The sequence below is a fragment of the Polychytrium aggregatum genome (assembly GCF_025602895.1).
Source record: "Polychytrium aggregatum strain JEL109 chromosome Unknown BJ171scaffold_9, whole genome shotgun sequence".
In the NCBI taxonomy this organism is placed as follows: domain Eukaryota; kingdom Fungi; phylum Chytridiomycota; class Chytridiomycetes; order Polychytriales; genus Polychytrium; species Polychytrium aggregatum.
In genome coordinates, this window is record NW_026516211.1 from 715783 (window position 1) to 733836 (window position 18054).

The 18054-nt window shown below is 57.7% G+C and overlaps 6 protein-coding genes across 6 annotated transcripts; 4 read left to right on the forward strand and 2 right to left on the reverse strand.

The window, feature by feature from the left end:
- Positions 1-92: 92 nt before the first annotated feature.
- On the forward strand, positions 93-3295 carry BJ171DRAFT_421550 (nucleolar complex-associated protein-domain-containing protein; the record flags this gene model as incomplete). Its single annotated transcript, XM_053107491.1, has 8 exons — positions 93-426; positions 547-719; positions 868-1104; positions 1322-1600; positions 1828-2037; positions 2134-2580; positions 2841-2951; positions 3083-3295. 8 exons carry the CDS (start codon positions 93-95, stop codon positions 3293-3295), a joined length of 2004 nt encoding a protein of 667 aa, XP_052969090.1.
- A 908-nt stretch (positions 3296-4203) lies between these two features.
- On the reverse strand, positions 4204-6741 carry BJ171DRAFT_566359 (AIR synthase-related protein). Its single transcript, XM_053113404.1, has 8 exons — positions 6407-6741; positions 6112-6262; positions 5881-5937; positions 5572-5775; positions 5313-5390; positions 5048-5230; positions 4753-4857; positions 4204-4653 (listed from the first exon to the last, which is right to left on the reverse strand). The coding sequence occupies exons 1-8, from the start codon at positions 6500-6502 to the stop codon at positions 4577-4579; spliced, it is 951 nt and encodes a 316-aa protein (XP_052969091.1). The 5' UTR covers positions 6503-6741; the 3' UTR covers positions 4204-4576.
- A 137-nt stretch (positions 6742-6878) lies between these two features.
- Positions 6879-10413, forward strand: BJ171DRAFT_495442 (S-adenosyl-L-methionine-dependent methyltransferase). Its single transcript, XM_053110124.1, has 9 exons — positions 6879-7089; positions 7167-7340; positions 7620-7787; positions 8026-8387; positions 8614-8749; positions 8934-9012; positions 9166-9317; positions 9630-10061; positions 10183-10413. The coding sequence occupies exons 1-9, from the start codon at positions 7029-7031 to the stop codon at positions 10338-10340; spliced, it is 1722 nt and encodes a 573-aa protein (XP_052969092.1). The 5' UTR covers positions 6879-7028; the 3' UTR covers positions 10341-10413.
- BJ171DRAFT_495445 (Butirosin biosynthesis, BtrG-like protein) lies at positions 10414-11538 on the reverse strand. Its single transcript, XM_053110125.1, has 4 exons — positions 11411-11538; positions 11153-11215; positions 10894-11028; positions 10414-10723 (listed from the first exon to the last, which is right to left on the reverse strand). The coding sequence occupies exons 1-4, from the start codon at positions 11525-11527 to the stop codon at positions 10553-10555; spliced, it is 486 nt and encodes a 161-aa protein (XP_052969093.1). The 5' UTR covers positions 11528-11538; the 3' UTR covers positions 10414-10552.
- Positions 11539-12292: 754 nt separating this feature from the next.
- BJ171DRAFT_495446 (concanavalin A-like lectin/glucanase domain-containing protein) lies at positions 12293-13778 on the forward strand. The gene has a single exon (XM_053110126.1). It carries the CDS (start codon positions 12392-12394, stop codon positions 13577-13579), a length of 1188 nt encoding a protein of 395 aa, XP_052969094.1. The 5' UTR covers positions 12293-12391; the 3' UTR covers positions 13580-13778.
- Positions 13779-14014: 236 nt separating this feature from the next.
- On the forward strand, positions 14015-17050 carry BJ171DRAFT_310298 (uncharacterized protein). The gene is made up of 10 exons (XM_053107083.1): positions 14015-14071; positions 14234-14311; positions 14519-14644; positions 14804-14920; positions 15120-15421; positions 15565-15686; positions 15775-15868; positions 16228-16476; positions 16580-16844; positions 16963-17050. Exons 1-9 carry the CDS (start codon positions 14069-14071, stop codon positions 16605-16607), a joined length of 1119 nt encoding a protein of 372 aa, XP_052969095.1. The 5' UTR covers positions 14015-14068; the 3' UTR covers positions 16608-16844; positions 16963-17050.
- The last annotated feature ends 1004 nt before the right edge of the window (positions 17051-18054 follow it).

Consider the following 18054-nt stretch of genomic DNA (forward strand, 5'->3'; position numbering starts at 1 on the left):
CGATACCGTCACGAACCGGCCGATAGCGCTTCACGGACAAGCCGCGGGCGCACGAGCTCTACAACGACGATGTCGAGCTCGACGATGAGGACATGGAGTTCTTTGAGCAGTACGGCAACTTTGCCAACTTTCTCTCGGGCATCAATCCCGACGCACTGAGCCAGATGGTCGAGAAGAAGGTGCTGCCAAAGCCCGCTCCCCGGAAAGCCGATGTCCTCAGCGACTTGGACTCGGAGGCATCAGAGGACGACTCTGATGTCGAAACAGCCTTTGAGCAGAAGCCGCGCGAGATTCGAGTCGAGTGGGAGCAAGCCGAGAAAAACTCCAACCGTCTCCCCATTAAAACCGAAGACGGGCGGCTGCGTCCCTCGCAGATCGTCGTGATGAACTCAAAGGCGAATGAAGCTACGGTATCGGCAAAGCCGAGTAGCCAAGCTGGATCGGATAGGCTCGCTGACGATAACGAAGAGGGCGTCGAAGGGGATGGCGACGACGATGGCGATCATGACGACGATGACGACGATGACGACGATGACGACGATGAAGCCGATGACGACGAGGATGATCATGGAAAGAAAAAGATGCAGCCACGACAGAGGGCTGCGACATCAGCAGCTGTACAGCCCCCCGCAAAGCAGAGCCGGACGTCTCGTCGGGTTGATGCTCAAGAGCAGTTTGCTGCTCTTGCTTCGAGTATTATCGAGAATCCAGAGGAGAATGTACGTGCGAGCGCGTTTGGGCCAATGTTCGGCACACGGTACAAGCAGCGGGAGAACAGCGCATCATTGGATTGACGGCGACCGATCAGCTGCTGGCTTCTATCAGGATCTAACGCCTCTGAGCCATGCTTTCTTTTTCTGTGACCAGATCGGCGAGCTTCGTGCCTTGCGCGAACTATCGAACAGCAGCGATCCAGTCATCCAGAAAGTCGGCATCCTCACCCAGCTCATGGTTTATCGCGATATCATCCCTGGATACCGCATCCGCAAGCTCACAGACAAGGAGCTGGCCGTCAAGGTCTCAAAGGATGTCAAGAAGCTGCGCAACTACGAAGAAACGCTTCTGAGCAACTACCAGGCTTACCTGCAGTCCCTTGACAAGATCGTCAGCAGTAAGCGCGGGCGTGGAGCCGACTGAACGAGCCTACGGCAGCGCACTGGCCACTATCGGCGTCTCTGAGCTCACGACGACTATCGGCCAGCGCACTGCAGCGGTTGGAGGCATACTTATGCCTGACGTGACGGCAATAGCCCGAAGGCTCACGACCCGGTCTTTTCTTGATTTCACACTATGATGCCGCCTAGCCAACCTGCCATCAAAGAAGGAGGACTCACCGCATCGGGATTCGTCGCTGGCGGTCGTTGGAGTTCAGTGCCTGACCGAGCTTCTGACGAGCGTGCCGCACTTCAACTTTCGCATCAACATAATGACCGCTGTTGTCTCGCGGATGGTGGTGAAAAGCCCGCCCGAGATCCCTCAGCTGTGCTGCGATGCCATCTCGACCCTCTTTAGCAAGGATGAGGAAGGCGAGCCCACGCTGGAAGCGGTCAAGCTGATCTCCAAGATGATCAAAGCTCGAAACTATGTCGTTGGTGATAACGTAAGTATACAGCCCCGACGTGTTGGGCATCACGGATAGATCGTGGACCGAGTCGCTTTGCATTGGTATGGCCTGTTCCTCGAAGTTTAGGCATCGGCCCAAAAGTGGACATGTTCCAGGGCTCCTGGTATCTTGAATATCTAGCACACCTGTGGGCGTGTTCCAGGGAGCCCAAAGTATGTATCAAGGGCTGCCCTGGCTGACACCGCAGACTTGGGCATTTGCAGGTCCTCAAAACTTTCCTCACGCTGCGGCTCAAAGATGAACTGGTGCCAAAGAACGACTCGAAGCAGAATGACAAAGCAAGCAAGAAGCGGAAGAAGGAGCAAGAGCACGTATCCAAGAAGATGCGCAAGATCGAAAAGAAGGATAACGAGGTCGAAGGCGAAATGAAAGAAGCCGAGGCTGTCTTTGACAAAGCGGAGAGAGAAAAGAAGGTAGCTCTGCCACTCAAAGCAGCGTATCGCAGTTCCTGGTAGCGCCGTCACTCTGCTCCATTCTGATCGCGTCTTTCGGCTCGGCATCGACATTAGCAAACAGAGACCCTCAAGTTTGTCTTTGTGACATACTTCCGCATCCTCAAGAACGCCACATCCTCGCCGCTCCTGCCAGCCGTTCTGGAGGGCCTTTCGCAGTTTGCGCACCTGATTAGCGTCGACTTTTTCGCCGACCTGCTCAACGTTCTGCGCAAAATCTCGCTCGAGCAGTACAGGCAGTACATGGAAGGCAAGGCCGACCTGGACCCACGCAGCTCGCTCCACTGCGTCGTTGCGGCCTTCCAGTTGCTCAGCGGTCAAGGCGAGGCCATCAATATCGACCTGAAGGACTTTTGCGCGACCATGTACAGCCAGATGATGCGGGCACCGCTGAATCCGTCGGTGGCTTGGACCGGCAGCGACCACATTTCCGAGAGCAAAGCCCGCAGCCTGATCGAGCTGATTCTGCTCGCGTTCGACTTGCTTTTCTGCAAGCGCAAACAGGTCTGTTCTGAAAGCGCAATCTCCGTAGAGCTCCCCCACCCTGCTCCTGCAGCACACATCTGGTGGCACTGCCGGCAAACTTGGGTCGACTCGGACACTGTGATTGGATCGAGACCGGATTGAGACAAGCAGCTCCGCTGCGAGCATTGACTGGGCGACGAGCTATACGTTGAGCGCGCGCTCTCTTGGGTCCGATTCCTCCCCCGTGTCCGGGCTCATTTTCTCATACTTTCTTGCGTTCGACGCCATGTTTTGACCAGTTGTCGATGGACCGTGTATCTGCCTTTGTCAAGCGCCTCGCCGTAATCTCCATCCATCTGCCCTCCAATGCCCTCCTGGCCTGTTTGCACATGATCCGGGCACTTGTTATTGTAAGACCCTCGCCGAACTCTCGGCGGTGTGTATGCTCTGTCCTCCCGTAGCATGCAGCTCAGGCACAGCGCATCCAACGATATCTCACTACCAAATTCATTCTGCGTCGCTATTCTTGATATTTGCCCAGAAATATCCCAAGCTCGAATACCTTCTAGACACCGAGCGGCTCGGGACGGGTGTTTACCGCCCCATGTTGGACGACCCAGACCTCTGCAATCCATATGTCACAAACCTGTGGGAGCTGGCGCTGTTGCGGGTGAGTCATGTCGTGCAGTACGGATCATGCGTCTGGAGAGCATCGGCCGGGTGGATCGCCAATCCATCCCGCAGGTCAACTTGATGTCGTGTGTCGTTATTGAGCGAGCCTGGCGATTGAAGGGACTCTGTACTTGCATGTTGAGGCGATGGTCCATGCTCACCATGTGCCCAAATACCGTCGCCATGTGCCCAAATACCGTCGCTAGAATCACTTCCATCCTCACGTCCGCACGCTCTCCAAGTACATTGGCGATCTGACGACAACCTCGATCGGCACCGACAATGCATCTCACTCGATCAAGCTGCTCCCGCCTGATCTGTCCATGTCCCCGCTGGGCATCATTGCCGCGTTCGAGCCTTTCCCGACGCGTCCGGCGGCAGACTTCCGTCTCAAACCCGTCGTCACGGTCGCCTCGTCGATGCTGGCGCAGATCAGCCGCAAGCTCGAGCACGGCATCCCCCAGCGTCCGGAAGGCTGGAGCGCCGTGAACCAAACCGAGTTCCTGGAGGAGTGTCTGAGGATCAAAGACGAGGTCGAGATCATCGAGACCGATCTCGAGCAGTTCGAAGAGGATGTCGAGCGCGAGGAGCTCGAGGAGCTTGTTTCCATCGAGCGGGGCCTGCGCAAGGCCGTCGATGTGGCACGAGCTCAGTATGAGCATTGGCGGGCTGCTCAAAAGCAGAGCCGAGTCAAGGCCGCGCCAAAGCGGGATGCGCGGATCTCAAAGGCTTCAGCGATCGCTGGCCAGCGTCCTGGTGGCCAGTCGCAGCCCAAAGGAAAGCCTTCCAGGCACAAGCTTCGTCGCTGATTGCGACAGGATGTTGCGTCCATCGTTTTGGATGGAGTGAGACCGCAGTATGGAGACTAGGTGGTCTCCTGGTCGCTGTTGCGATGTCTGGGGCGGTTGAGGCAGTCGATGCCCCCGAAATACATACAGCCACGACACAGTGGACACAATAACCCTTCCTGCGCACACAGACAGCAGATGAGTTCGGATTAACTTGCCACGGTTCAGGAGAGGCCCTTCTTGGCCAGGCTATATTCTTGCAGCGAACAAAGCGCAGGCGCTCATCATGTCCGCTCATTGGAGGCGAGAGCAGTGTTGCATCTCAGCATGTTTCCAGCAATGAGCATCATCTCAAGGGCAAGCGGGCAAAGCTGATGGAGGGAGTGGCCGCAAACACCAGGCCAGAGGACTGCTGACAAGTCATCCGGCCCGGGGTGCGATTGTCGCTGCTGCGGTCCCACAGTTGACTCGTTTGAAATGGCTTTCGAATGGTGTGATGGTGGTATGGTGTGATGTTGATGATGTTGATGATGTTGATGATGTTGATGATGTCGTTGGCACGAGGCGAACAGATGCTACTCGGGGTCGAGGAGTCGCCGATAGTCGACGTCGACAACTTTGAGATCGTCGGATAGGCTTGCGGTCCGGTTGCCTGGGAGCCCGACAGCAGGGGATGCGAATCAACACATGCATGGAAAACACATGCGCGCAGGTTCGTCATCATGCTCCGGAGCAACAGGTCAAACCATACCTTCCACGACATCGCCCACGATCCATGCTGGCCAGCCGTCAGTGTCCTCGATTTCTTGAACAAACAGTTTGGCTTTGTCCCGGGGCATGGCAATGAGCAGGCCGCCTACCCGTGACAGACAGTTTCCGAGGCGTTAGCGACATGAACGGTAGCGCAGCAGGGCAATCATTCGGCCAGCTGAAGACTGGATGGACGAGCATGGGCGATGGGCGTCCCCCAGAAGTCGCATAGCGGGCTGTTGGAGATCGTTCAATATCCAGCACCCCGGACGCCAGCCGCTGGACACAGTGCCTACCGGACGTTTCGGCTGAGAATCCCAGAGACAGCCGGAAACTAACTTTGGCGTCGACCTGCCACATTTTCTTGATGACCGGCAGGGTGTGGATCATGAACGACACCTCGGCCTCCTGATTGGAGGCCAGGTTGCGCACATGGCCCAGGATGCCAAAGCCCGTCACATCCGTTGCTGCATGGGCGTCTGTAGATCCGGCTCGGAGTGTTAGTCGGGCCAGCGATATCGGCAGGGCTCAGGGCGCCGGACGCTCATCATGAACACATACCATATTTGTGCATCAGCCGAGCGCCGGTCTGATTCAAGCGAGCCATCGAGAGAATAGCGGTCTCGTATGCGCCTTCGACTGGATGGACATAGTTGGCCGATTCGGGAGGTCAGTGTGGGGTTTAGCAAGATCGAGGCCAAGTTCGCCATCGCCATCGAGCCCAGTTTGCCACATCACAAACCAACATGGTGGGCGACGATGCAACAGATCAGCGGCTCCATGGTTCTACGGGCTGGAGCAGACGGACTCGACAAGTTACCTTCGTCGGGAGAGATGAAGTCGGCAACACGGGCGTACTTTTCCGGGTGGGTGGCCTGCATCGACAGCCACTGATGGGCGTTGACAGCGAGCTGGGTGCCCAGGGGCTTGGTCAGGACCAGGACATCGCCAGCGACGGCGTGGGTGGGCATGATGATCTCGCTTGAGCTCACAACGGCCGAGGCGACGCCGCCCATCATGTACCCTGCATGGAAGCATACGGACCACAGTTAGGGTCGGCTGGACAGGCATCTCGCTTGCCGATGTACAGCAATGCCAGGCAAGCACAATCGCAGAGAGCAGCACATACAGGGACTTTGTACGGTCTGGCCGCCGGTAACAGCTGTGCCAGCTTCTCTGGCGAGATCTGGAAGGCAGTGGATGGACGAGCCAGAATGAGCGGGTGAGCGAATGAGCGATCATGCAGCCGGACACATCGAGCAGGGTTGCAGTCGTAATTCAGATCGGCCGGCAGCTATAGCGGATCAGTCTCCGAGACGATGCAGGCCGCCTCGGCGCACACCCAGGACGACTGACGCACCGTGGAAGCCCCTCATGAAGTGGGTGGTGACGGCGTCCTTGACCTCGGGCTCCATTTTGCGGGCGACGCCCAGCAGCATGAGCATGTTGTCGCAGTCGGCTACGCCCATGGCGTACAAGTCTGAAAGGACGTTGGCACAGGTGATGCGGCCCTGTAGGATGGCGCACCCGGAGCGTTAGAGCGTCATATCCCGAGCGTCGTATCCCGAGCGGCTGACCCTGGAGCCTGTGTCGTGCTGATGGGAAGCAGTAACCGACGCCACAAGCAACAAAGATGCATCGACGAGGTGCCCGACCTGCACATATGGATCGTCGACAAGCGGATAGAAAAAGTCGGTCGTTTGGACCAGCGATATCCCTGGGAACCGAGTTGGGGTGATGCTCGAGTCCATGCCCGGGTGGGCGCCTTGAGGGGTGGTGGAGGTGATGGTGTTGAAGTTCGAAAGCCATTTCAGCAGAGTCTCCTGCGGGACCTTGCAGCCTCACCCTTTCATTTCAGCCCACTGGGTGAACTGAAAGCCGGCGGGAAGACCCATCCGGGCCGGGTCGAAGCGGCGCAAGGGCCCGGGAGCGACCATGGCGGCCGAGGCTTCGATGTCGTGGGAGAACGGTCCAGGAGCAGATGGATTCCAGATGAACCGAGTCAGAGCAGCGTCAGCCAAGACCCCAAGCTTTTGCGTAGTGCCACAGCGCCAGCGAGGCTGGTTCGAGCCGCATGGCTGGTGACGCCGCCGCTGATTCGTCGGACAAGCAAAATTTTTTTGGTCGACAAACACCTGGCCAGCCCGGCGGCGATCAAAACGGCAGCGTGCAGGCCTCTTGCTGGTCCGCCGCCTGCTCTGCCCCGCTCAGTCCAGTCCAGCCCAGCCCAGCGCACTGCATCGCCTACGCCGCCAGAGCATCCCTCCCCCATCCACTATGGCTCGCCACTTTGACGACGAAACCTCCAGCCAGTTCTCCATGGGAGAGTCTGAGCGCCGTACGTATCGCCTCGGTCGCTTGGACGCAGCCGATATCTGGGAGACAGAGTTCTGAGCGGCCGTTCTCACGTCACAGGCATGCTTTGCGAATCCGAGTTTGATGCTGCCGACGAGCGCTGGGATGACTGGGAAGAGGACGAAGAGGCCGCCTCCTGCCCCTTCTGCAACTTCAAGGCCCAGCCGTCGTTTGTCTTTCAGCACTCCAAGGAGTTCCACAGCTTTGATTTCGTGGCCATCCGACGAGCCCTGTGTAAGCCTGGTGCAGTCAAGCAGAGCTGGCGATCGCAATCAAAGCATGGACAGTGATTCCACAATCGAGCCCTGTGATTGGACGCTGCTGGGCGATTCACGGACCGAGACAGTGGCCCGGTTGAGGGACCGAGTCGAGTCAAGTGGTCGAGTGAAACGGTTCAACGCACATCCATCGGTCCAGGCCGGGAGCTGTAGCGCTGTCCTCGACTCGCAACCGATGTGGCTCTTGGATTCGCATTGGCTCACGCGCATCCTGCTCTCCTCTGGCTCGCAACAGCGCTCGATTTTTACGGCGGCATCCGCCTCATCAACTATGTGCGATCGCAGACCCTGGCCGGCACGCCCGTCTCCCAGGTCGAGATTGTCCAGCAGGGACGCAAGGCCGAGTGGCTCAAAGGCGACGAATATCTGAAGCCTGTCATCGACGACGACGGCCTGCTCTATGGTAATCCTTTTGATTTGGCTATGGGTCTGAGCACGTTTCGTGCTGTGGTGTATAGCATGTTGGGCAGGAGGGAGACTCGGTGGTGTCGTTGCGGTAGTGCAGTTGCCACTCGACCCTTGGAGCCTACATTCTGAGGGTTGGCAGCCGTGAAGCAAGGCGAACATGGAGCGCCTAGCTCGTCGGTAGACTGGACAGCCGAACGTAGTCGACATTATAACCAACGCTGTGGCCCATGTAGCCTTCGAGGACGAGGAAGAGGACGACGATTTGACCAAGATCATCAAAAAGTCGTCATCGAATGTACCGGGCGCGGCCGAGGGCCAGTCTGTCACTTCCGTCGAGCAGGATCTGCGTGCTCGTCTGGCCGCCGCCGAACAGCGAGCCGCTCTGGCCGAGGCCCGACTGTCCGAGCTGACGACTGCCTTTGGGCAGTATAAGGAGCTTGTCAAGAAGACCTTCTTGGATGAGCGCCACATCAAACCCTCGCAGCTGACTTCGGCCCCGATCAAGCCCAAGGAGGACGACGAGGACGCGGAGTGGCAGATGGACTACTACTTTGGCTCGTACGCTGAAACCGAGATCCACCAGCAGATGCTGAAGGTATGTCGTCCGTGTAGATTGTGCCTCTTGGGGGAAAGGAGGACCACTCGCATCTTGACAGTCGATTGTTTGCAATCGGCGTAGACGGAGCCGACAGGCCAAGCGTTGCAGCTCATCGTGTTCGGACCGCTGATGCCCGATGCCTGATGCCTGGATTGCTGTGCTGCGGCTGATCGCGCGAGTGAACTCGATCCTCGTCCCCTTTCTCGCTCCCACCAACCCGCAGGATCGAGTTCGGACCGAGAGCTATCGCGATTTCATGTATCACAACAAGAACATCTTCAAGGACAAGGTTGTCCTGGACGTCGGATGTGGGACGGGCATCCTTTCGATGTTTGCTGCTCGATCGGGTGCCAAGCAGGGTAGGTGCTGGTAGCACTGCGATGGCACAGTCCTGTTGTAGTGTTGGTAGTGACTGAGAGCTGCACACGATCAGTCGTAGTTTGTTGCCGGGAGACGGCACTGCACTGCACTGCACGCTGGATCATTCGCTGCCCCTGGCCTCATAACTCCCGAATACTCACTCTGCTGTCGTCCTACGTGCAGTCATCTCGGTCGACAACTCGACCATCATCAAGAAGGCTCGGAAAATCGTTGCGGAAAACGAGTTGGACCATATCATCACGTACGACAGTGCTTGGGCAGAGCTTGGGCAGCGCACGATGGCGGCATGGCTGCATCCAACCCCGAAGCAGCCACTGCACGAGGAAAGATCGAGGCAGAGTCGTGCGATTTCGAGAGTGTCCATCTAACCAGAGCCCACCATAAACATGATCAGGTTCGTTCAGGGCAAGGTCGAGGACGTCAAGCTGCCTGTCGAGTCGGTCGATATTATCATCTCCGAGTGGATGGGCTACTTTTTGCTCTTTGAAGGCATGCTCGACTCTGTCCTGTCCGCCCGCGACAAGTGGCTGGCGCCCGATGGCTTCCGTAAGTAGCAGCGCCATTGTCAACAGCGGCATTGTTGGTCGGCACGGAAAGGGTGGTCCCAATGAAGTTGTGAACTTGATCTCCGCACATCGAGTCCGGCACTGTGATGTCTTGTTTCCCAGCCATACTGCGAGGCGACTCCAGACCTGGTGATTTGCCATTGTTAGCTGCATTTCTTTGGATCAATTGCCATGCCTATTGGACCAAGCTCGACTCGGACACCGGGGGAGGCTGTGACGATTCAATCTCGGCCGTGTATCCATACTCATCACAGCACCCACTCTGTCGTTTCTTGCTCTGCCATCCCTTTAGTTGCCCCGAGCCGGACCGATATCTTGATTGCCGCCATGGACGACTCGGACTACATCAACGACAACTTCCACTTCTGGAACGACGTTTACGGATTCAAGATGACGCTGATGAAGAAGGGCTATGCCGACGATGCCCAGGTCGACTTTGCCAGTGCCGATGCCTTGATCAGTGAGCCCGTCACGGTCAAGCGCATCGACATTGGCGACGCCACGGTCTCGTCGCTGGACTTTACGGCCGACATCCAGTTGGTCATGACCCGGCCGGGCCGCCTCAACATGCTCTGCGGCTGGTTCGACACCTGGTTCGAGGCCGAGGATGGAGAAACGGGCGAGAAGGCCGAGAGTGTCTTTTTCTCGACTGGCCCTCGGACCACGGGCACTCACTGGAAGCAGACCATGTTCATCCTCGAGAATCCGATCGATGTCGAATCGGGTAAGTGTCTGCCTCATCCAGACGGTCGTGGCGAACCGGTCAGTGCCGATGCTGTTGAAGCGAAGGTGCTTGGGCAGCACGCAGACGATAACACCGCGGGCTGGTGACTCTTGCTCCACAGGTACCGTGGTGGAGGGACAGTTCGTCACCAAGAAATCGATCGAGAATCACCGTGAGCTTGTCGTGACGATTGACCTTGTGGTCAAGTCGAGCACCGGGCAGCCAGTGCTGAAGGATGGCCAGCCGCTCCGCATCCAGCAAAAGTTCCAGGTCCGCTGAACCAGCGGCATCCTCTGTCCGAGTCTGTGTTTGGTTGGGTTGCTCATCACACCGGCAAGCACTCGGGCCAGAGATAAAACATATCGTCTATATTGAAATGCGATCGCCGGCACCGTGTGGCCTCGAGCGCACACGCCTCGTCCACATCATCTCCCCTCTGTTTGCCACCATTCAGCTGGGACCCAGCCCGGAAACGGAGCAAGCGAGTGCGTCTAGTACTGCGTGAACTTTGAGGCCTGGGATCGTAGGAACTTGTCGGCATCCCAGTCCCCAGGACCGATGCATTCCAGACCGCCGATCCAAACGTAAACATCTGCCTCAACCTGGGTGCCGGTGTTGGGGCCGTCGAGGATCACAACGGCGACGGTGGTTCGCTCGTAGTCCTGTGTGTGGGCAAGGCGACGGAAGAATGGGTGAGCTGGACGAGGGAAGGACTCATCGATTCGAGCCAGAGCCAGAGCCAGAGCCAGAGATATCCACGGAAACGGAGCTGTAAACGCAGGTGGCACACCGCCAGGAGAAGCGGCATCGATCGAGGGAAAGGAAGCCGTACCGCGCCTTCGAAAAAGTCCAGGACCTTGACATGCTCGTGGTTGCCGACGTAGGTGAGGCGCCCGCGAACAGAATGGCCCTTGGCCGGAATGATACCAGGGTACTGTGCGCCGATGATTCGGTGTCGTCGGAAGTCCTGGTGGGATGTAGACGAGACAGCATGAGCACAGCGCAGCGCAGTGGCTTCGACGAGAGGACGGCTTGGTGGCGTTCTGCCCCCATCGACTCAACGACCATCACGCACGGAAACGACCACCTGCCATCAGCTGTGCCGGAACGCCGTCTGGGAGTCTTGCGTCCAGGCCGGATCCGAACTGGGTCATCTGTGCCGGCAACCGGGGGATGTAAGCTTTGCGGTGCCTGCTGGACAAACGCTGGACAAGCGCTGGGCAAATACAGGGCAAATGCAGGGCAAATACAGGGCAAATGCAGGGCCGTGGTCCGGAGCACGAATGCCAGGCAAGTGCTGCAGAGATAAGCGGCCAGAATCAGCCGGTAGACAAGCCCCGGATACCGACTGTATTTCCCCAGATCTCCGGGGACATGAGCGTGCCATAGCAGAACACCGGCCGGGGTGTGCTTGGGTCCTTCAGCGGGGCGGCTGTGATTCTGGAGCCGATTCGTCCGGGCAGCATGGCGAGCAGGATGGCGAGCAAATGTTGGAGAGATGGCGCCAGCGACTTTGGTGGGGAAAGCCGCCTGTGCGCAGCAGCGGCGGGTGGCGGGAGCGCTGCGCACCGTGGCAGCGCGCGGAGCGGCACGCGTCGACGCCGTGCGACACAAAAGGGGCGTGTGCGACGCGGGGTGTGTTGGGGGTCGCCCCAGCTGCACAGCCCCGCTGGCAGCGCACGTTGTTGCCTGCTGTGTTGCCAATCGACATGAACAGTGGGCGGCAGCGGCACCGCGTTGTGCTGACGCGCTGCTGCGCGTTGTGTGGAGCAGCCCTTGTCGCGTCGACCTGCCGTTATAGTGTGGAATGGCACATTTTGTGGAATGGCGTGTTGTGTAGAGTGGCGCGTTGTGTAGAATGGCGCGTTGTGTAGAATGGCGCGTTGTGTAGAATGGTGCATTCGCTGCCTCGGCTCTGCTTGATGATCAAGATAATCGATACGAACGATACGAACGATACGACCGAAACGATCGATACGAACGATACGACCGAAACGATCAAGATAATCGATACGACAGAGACACCGAAGCAGCCAGCCAATTCTCCAACAGACACATGCTGTTCGCCCACGCCGTCGCCCAATTCGCTCGACCCTCGTGTTGGTTCCAGAATCGCGTCTGGTCCCCAAGCCCGCACACAGATCCCTGCGCGCATCGCTCTGCCCCTTTGTCTCGCCCCCTTGTCCTGTCCCCCGCCCTCTCTTCTCTCGTCTTGGCCTGCCTTGGTTGCTCTCGCCTTAAAAACCCCATCCTTCTGCTTCTGGACTTGCTTCTGGACTTGCTTCCAAACCGCTGCCCCTTTCTGCCCCGAAGGTTCCTCGCCGTCAGCCATGCCTGCCTACACCCTGACCGACCCCTTCCCCAAGGGCCTCTCCTTCTTTGACCACTTCACCTTTTACCAGAAAAAGTCCACCGCCGATGGCGGCTTCGCTGCCTACGAGAACCGCACCACGGCCACCAGCCTCGGCCTGATCTCGGCCGACCCGGCCACCAACGCCGCCATCTTCAGGGCCGACAGCACCTCCGTCTTCCAGGCCCAGAGCAACCCCCTCGGCCGCCCCTCCATCCGTCTGCACTCCATCGACGTCATTAGTTACGCCCTCTACATCTTCGATGTTGCCCATGCCCCCTCCGGCTGCGGCACCTGGCCCGCCATCTGGTTCAAGAAGACCACCGCCCAGGACCCCAATGCCTCCGAGATTGACATCTTCGAGACCATCAACGAGCGCCCCAGCTTTGCCGTCGGCCTCTACGACAACGGCAACTGCTACAGCTCCACCTCGTCCTTTGCCCAGTTCCACTCTGGACCCTCGATCAACTGCGCCGTCAATATCCAGAACGGCTCCCAGGGCGGATGCACCGCTTACAACCAATTCCCTGCCCCTGCTTCGGGTCCTGCGTTCAACCAGCAGGGCGGTGGTGTCTACGCCATGGAGTTCACCCCCAATACCCTGAACTTCTGGTACTTCCCTCGCCCCAGCGTCCCGGCCGATGTCGCCAGTGGCGCCTCCTCCATTGATACCACCACCTGGGGCGCTCCCTACGTCGATTTCCGCTTCGACTGCTGCTCGCCCGACACCTTCCTCAACCTCAACATTGTCTTCAACATCAACCTTTGCGGCAGCTGGGTCGGCGGCGACTCTAACGCTGGCCAGGATGGCACCTGCGCCGGCCTCTGGACTGATGAGGCCTCCTGCAACAACTACGTTGCCGCCAACCCGTCTGCCCTGACCGAGGCCTACTGGTCCATCAATGCCCTCAACGTCTACCAGAAGGCTCCCGAGGCCTTTTCTCCAAACACCTCCGTGGTTTGCCCTGCCGGTGCCGTCGCCACAGCGACCATCTCCCAGGCCTCCCTTACCGTCGGTGCCACTGTGGCTCCCACCACCACCACCACCAAGAAGTCCTCGGCCACTACCACCGGCTCTAGCAAGCCCACCAGTGCTGGCTTCTCGGCCACGCCCCAGCTCCTTCCCCTGTTCGTCCTGCTCATCCTGCTCTTCAAGAAGCTTTTCTAAGCACTTTGCCTATTCTCTGAACCCGCCTCCAGTCCGCCATACAGCGTCAACACACCCCAATACACTTGACCTGGCTTGAATGTCGACCGATGGACGTCTCACTCACTTTTTAACTCACTCTCGTAGATGAACAGCGACTGCTGGTCCATCGCAAATGTCAGATGGACTCGGTCTGCATCAATAAACTTGACTGCCATTCCATTGTCTTGGGCTTGCCCTTGTACCTGAGCTTACCCTTGAGCTGCTTCGTCTGTTCTGCGTGTGTCTATGCCACTCTTTCGGGAGGAAGCCAGGACATGCTTCCCTTTTCATAATCTGCCGTGTGGGTTCTCGCTGACCCTCCAATCTGCTGTCATGAGCCCTCGCTTCGACACGTGAGGCCAAGTGTTCAGGGTGCCGATTTCTGTCCGTCGTCCAGGCTCGTCGACTTGCGATTGCATCTCTCGCGAGCCAATTCAGTGGCATCTTGGCCTGCGAGCCACCCTCGCCATGGTAAGCAGCCTCTCTACCTCTCCGAAACGCAAAGGCGAGGCATCTTTCTGGCCCACACTCCGTCTTCCATAGCCATCTGCCTCGTCGACCAGCACCATGATCGCCAGCCAGATTCCTCGCCGCCATCCAGCACCAACCCACTGCCCCGGCTTACCTTGACAGAGCTCGTCTTGGAACGTCCTGAACGATGACAATCAAGACTCAGAACGGCACGAACTCTATCTCCAGCGCAAGGCACAGGTAGGCCCATCTATGTGCCCGATCCTGTCGGCTCTTCGTATTCGCCTAGATCTCCCCTGTGGTGGCAAGAGAATCGTTGAAGCGATCGCAATGGCGGACAGATCGAAGGGAAAAGACAGCATCGGTGTCGAGGCGCTCGACCTATCCAACCGACTCGGCTTCCACTCTACTCGAGGATCTTGGTAACACTCCTTTGCTGCCGTCTAGATCGAGAGCTTCCTGAGACTCTATAACGACGCCATAGCGCACCGGCTTCGCGGACGTTCTGCGGAAGCCAAGTCCTTTCTCGAGACCCTCGTCAAGGAATCCTTTTTCAAAGAACAGCTCGATCCAGTGAGTGCGGTTTGGAAACGACGCAATCAGCCTCACCATCGGTCTGCTGCTGCTGCTGCTGCCGGTCAGAGACTGGGCATCGCATGCGCAGAGACATCCCAAAGCACAACGCCCATCGGCCAACCATATCCCTTTTGTGATGGCGACTTCCCGGACCAGATCAACGATGTGCAAACGTCACAGCCTCACCAACTGCAGTATGTCGTGTTCAAGAACTATGCTCGATATTTGGAGGAAGATGGAAATCTGGATCAGGCGCTGTCGTACTACAAAAAGGTGTGCTCATCCGCCAAGACACTTGGCCGTTTGATATTTGGTGCGAAGGAGTCACTGGACAGTCTACTTGATAATCAGTATGGCTGCTGAATGCAATGGCTGGCTTGTATACCGAGCCTTCCTCCACGGCGCTGACTGCGCTCGAGCAATCCAGCGGAACATAGTGGTGACTTATTCGAATACATTCTCTGTACGATAGGCACACCGGCTCACTAACCGCGACGAAGCGCTTGCTCTCAAGATCGCGCGGATCATGATGCAGCGCCGACAATATGAGGGTGCAGTGGCCCTTCTGAAGCAGGTCTATGCCGACGCACTCATGGAGGAGCACCGCCAGAACGCCTTGCGAGCCATGTGCGAGGTCTTTTTCCACGTCGGCGATACAGCGGCGGCTCTCAAGTACACCAAGCTGGCTCTTCTTGACGACGACGGCTGGGCCACGGGCATATGGATATTCAAATCGATCATCGATGGACATCTGCAAGCCTTGGCGTCCTTGGGGTAATCGATTCATCTTGCGTATCTTGTCCATTGAATCGCTGTCGCAAAACCTCCTTGTGGAGTTGCTTTTGTCCTTTCTTTCCCATCTCCGGTCTCAAGACATTGTCGGGATTAATTACGCCGGTGTGTCGCAATTCCCACAGATACCTCAACGCCGATGTCAATCCCGAGGATCTCCGGCTCTATGCCGTGCACAAGAGCAGATGGGAAGCTCTCTTGAATGCGCACCCAGAAGCCCGCATCTCCCGCCGCCCTGCGGTTTCAGGTATTTCTTGGTCCTGTTGATGCGATCCGGCTGCATGCACCCGGCAGCGATCTTGATTCTCACCGAGTGCCTTGACATCGATTGGCAGGAAACCACGATACACATGTTGCTCCCTGCGAACTATACCTTGAGGATGCGTCCTGGCTCGGTCTCGGCCGTCTTCTCCTCAACCATATCCGAAGGTAGGCCCTGGGGCATGGGACGAGAAATTCCAATGCGGACACCTGGGGCATCTGGAGCATCTGGAGCATCTGGAGCATCTGGAGCATCTGGAGCATCTGGAGCATCTGGAGCATCTGGAGCATCTGGAGCATCTGGAGCATCTGGAGCATCTGGAGCATCTGGAGCATCTGGAGCATCTGGAGCATCTGGAGCATCTGGAGCATCTGGAGCATCTGGAGCATCTGGAGCATCTGGAGCATCTAGGGTATCTGAGGCACCGATCATCATGCCTCCGACATATTGGCATCGAGCAGCCCATACACCTCACGAAGGTCGTTCTAACAGCCCCATGAAACCTCGATCGCTACACTCCGTCCAGCGACGGCCCACAGCTGTCAGCGGCGGCTGACGCACAGTGCATTGTCATTCGAATCGGCTCGGAGCTGAGGCTAGGACTACCTGGAATCGATGTCGACATGGCTATGAGTGCGGCAATGCCACAAACGCCCCCGCCGCAGCAGCACCACTATGACAGCGACCCAGTTGCATCTGGGCTGTCGGAAACGGAGCGCCCTTCATCGCCGCAAAAGCGCAAGGCTGCCGACGCATCGGGATCTGCTCAGAAAGGGTACGAACTCGGCTGCACATGCACATGCACATGCACATATCCTTGACCTGTGCCGATCTCCGGTCTTGGGTATGTGAATCCTACTCGGTGTGTCCATGCACAGCCGTTGGCCTAACGCCAAATGCCCATAGGGAAACGCGCACATCGAAGCGAACCAAGGGCAAGTCCTCGCAGCCCGAACAGGATAAGGCTACCATGGCTGACCTGGCCATGCTGGATCCATGGCTGCCTTCTCGGTATCGCTTCGATCCGGATAGCGACTCACTGCTTGCATCCGCTGAATCACTCAAGATCACGGAGGCATTTGCCCGCCGACTTTCGACAGCCGATTTGGGTCTGGCACGGCGGCGTGGGCGAGGAGCGCCAAAGTAAGCCTAGCTTGATGCAACAGTTGGCCCGAGTCGCACAATTGCCAAACAACATGCTGGACGGCCGCGTTATCCATCTGTCGTAGCGCTGACCATGAGTTTCCCGTCGCGTCCACAGAAAGTCAGACTCGCCCGTCAAATCAGCCGAGCCCCCCGCCCACTTAGGGAAAGACGACTTTGTGGACTTTCCCGATCTTACCTTTGCCCAACTGGCTGCGTTTGTTGACGGTGTTAACCAGGGCAACTCTGGTGCCTTGGACGTGGCTTGGCGGCTCATCACCTTTTTGCTGGTGGGGGAATCGCTCGCCGACTTGGCCGCCAGAGTGTTTTTGAATCGCACGTGGCCGCCCTTACTGGCATCTACCGTGGCCCAGCTGATACGAGAACTCGAGCGCTCTGGAAGCGGGCTTCAGTTCGTAGAGTCACAGCTCGGAAGCATCGCAAAAGTATGCGGCGAAGAATCAAGCGAGGCAACAGCCGAAGCCCAGCGACTGCTTCATGTATGGAACTGAAGGACACAATGAGCATGTCTGCGGGGGGGGGCAACCGGCCACGTATGTCGTTAATCCCCATGCGTCATCTTACAGATCAACCTGAGCATATGCGAGCTGCTTTTCGATGCGCATCGTGCCGAAGATGATGTCACTGGAGCGCAGCAGACGATCGCCGGCGACGACAACCAAAACCCACTCCACCAAGTACTCTGGAAGCCGTTGTTCATTCGCTGGCTCAGCACCGCATCTGAATGCGTGGACCTGTTGGGTAGATCACTCTGTGCGGCGGAGGAGCTCACGCGGTAAGCATTTCTGACCGGAGAGAGCACTTGCCATCGATCTCCGTGCCGTCCAACCGAGTCCCTGGACCGTGATTCGCACTGAACCGCCACCAAGTCGTCTTTGTTTGTGCTCACCTGTGATCGACTATTTTGGCGTGCGTTTACTATACCCCCAGATTCAATCGCCTCCAGATTGCGGCGCATTTTCTGGAAGGCCGTCTTGATCAGGCCAACACACTGCTTCTTGAGTGCATGGAGGGACAGCACAGCTCAAGCGAACTGAAAAATTGGTGAGCGTCGATGGGTTGAATCTTGGCCTGTGGCTCAAAATGTGCATGCTCTGTCCCACGCTCAGTCGGAGCAGATGCAACGTCGATCGCACCGTGAAACAGTGCCCCGATCACCGGGGTGTGCTCGTCTTGCTGTTACGATAGA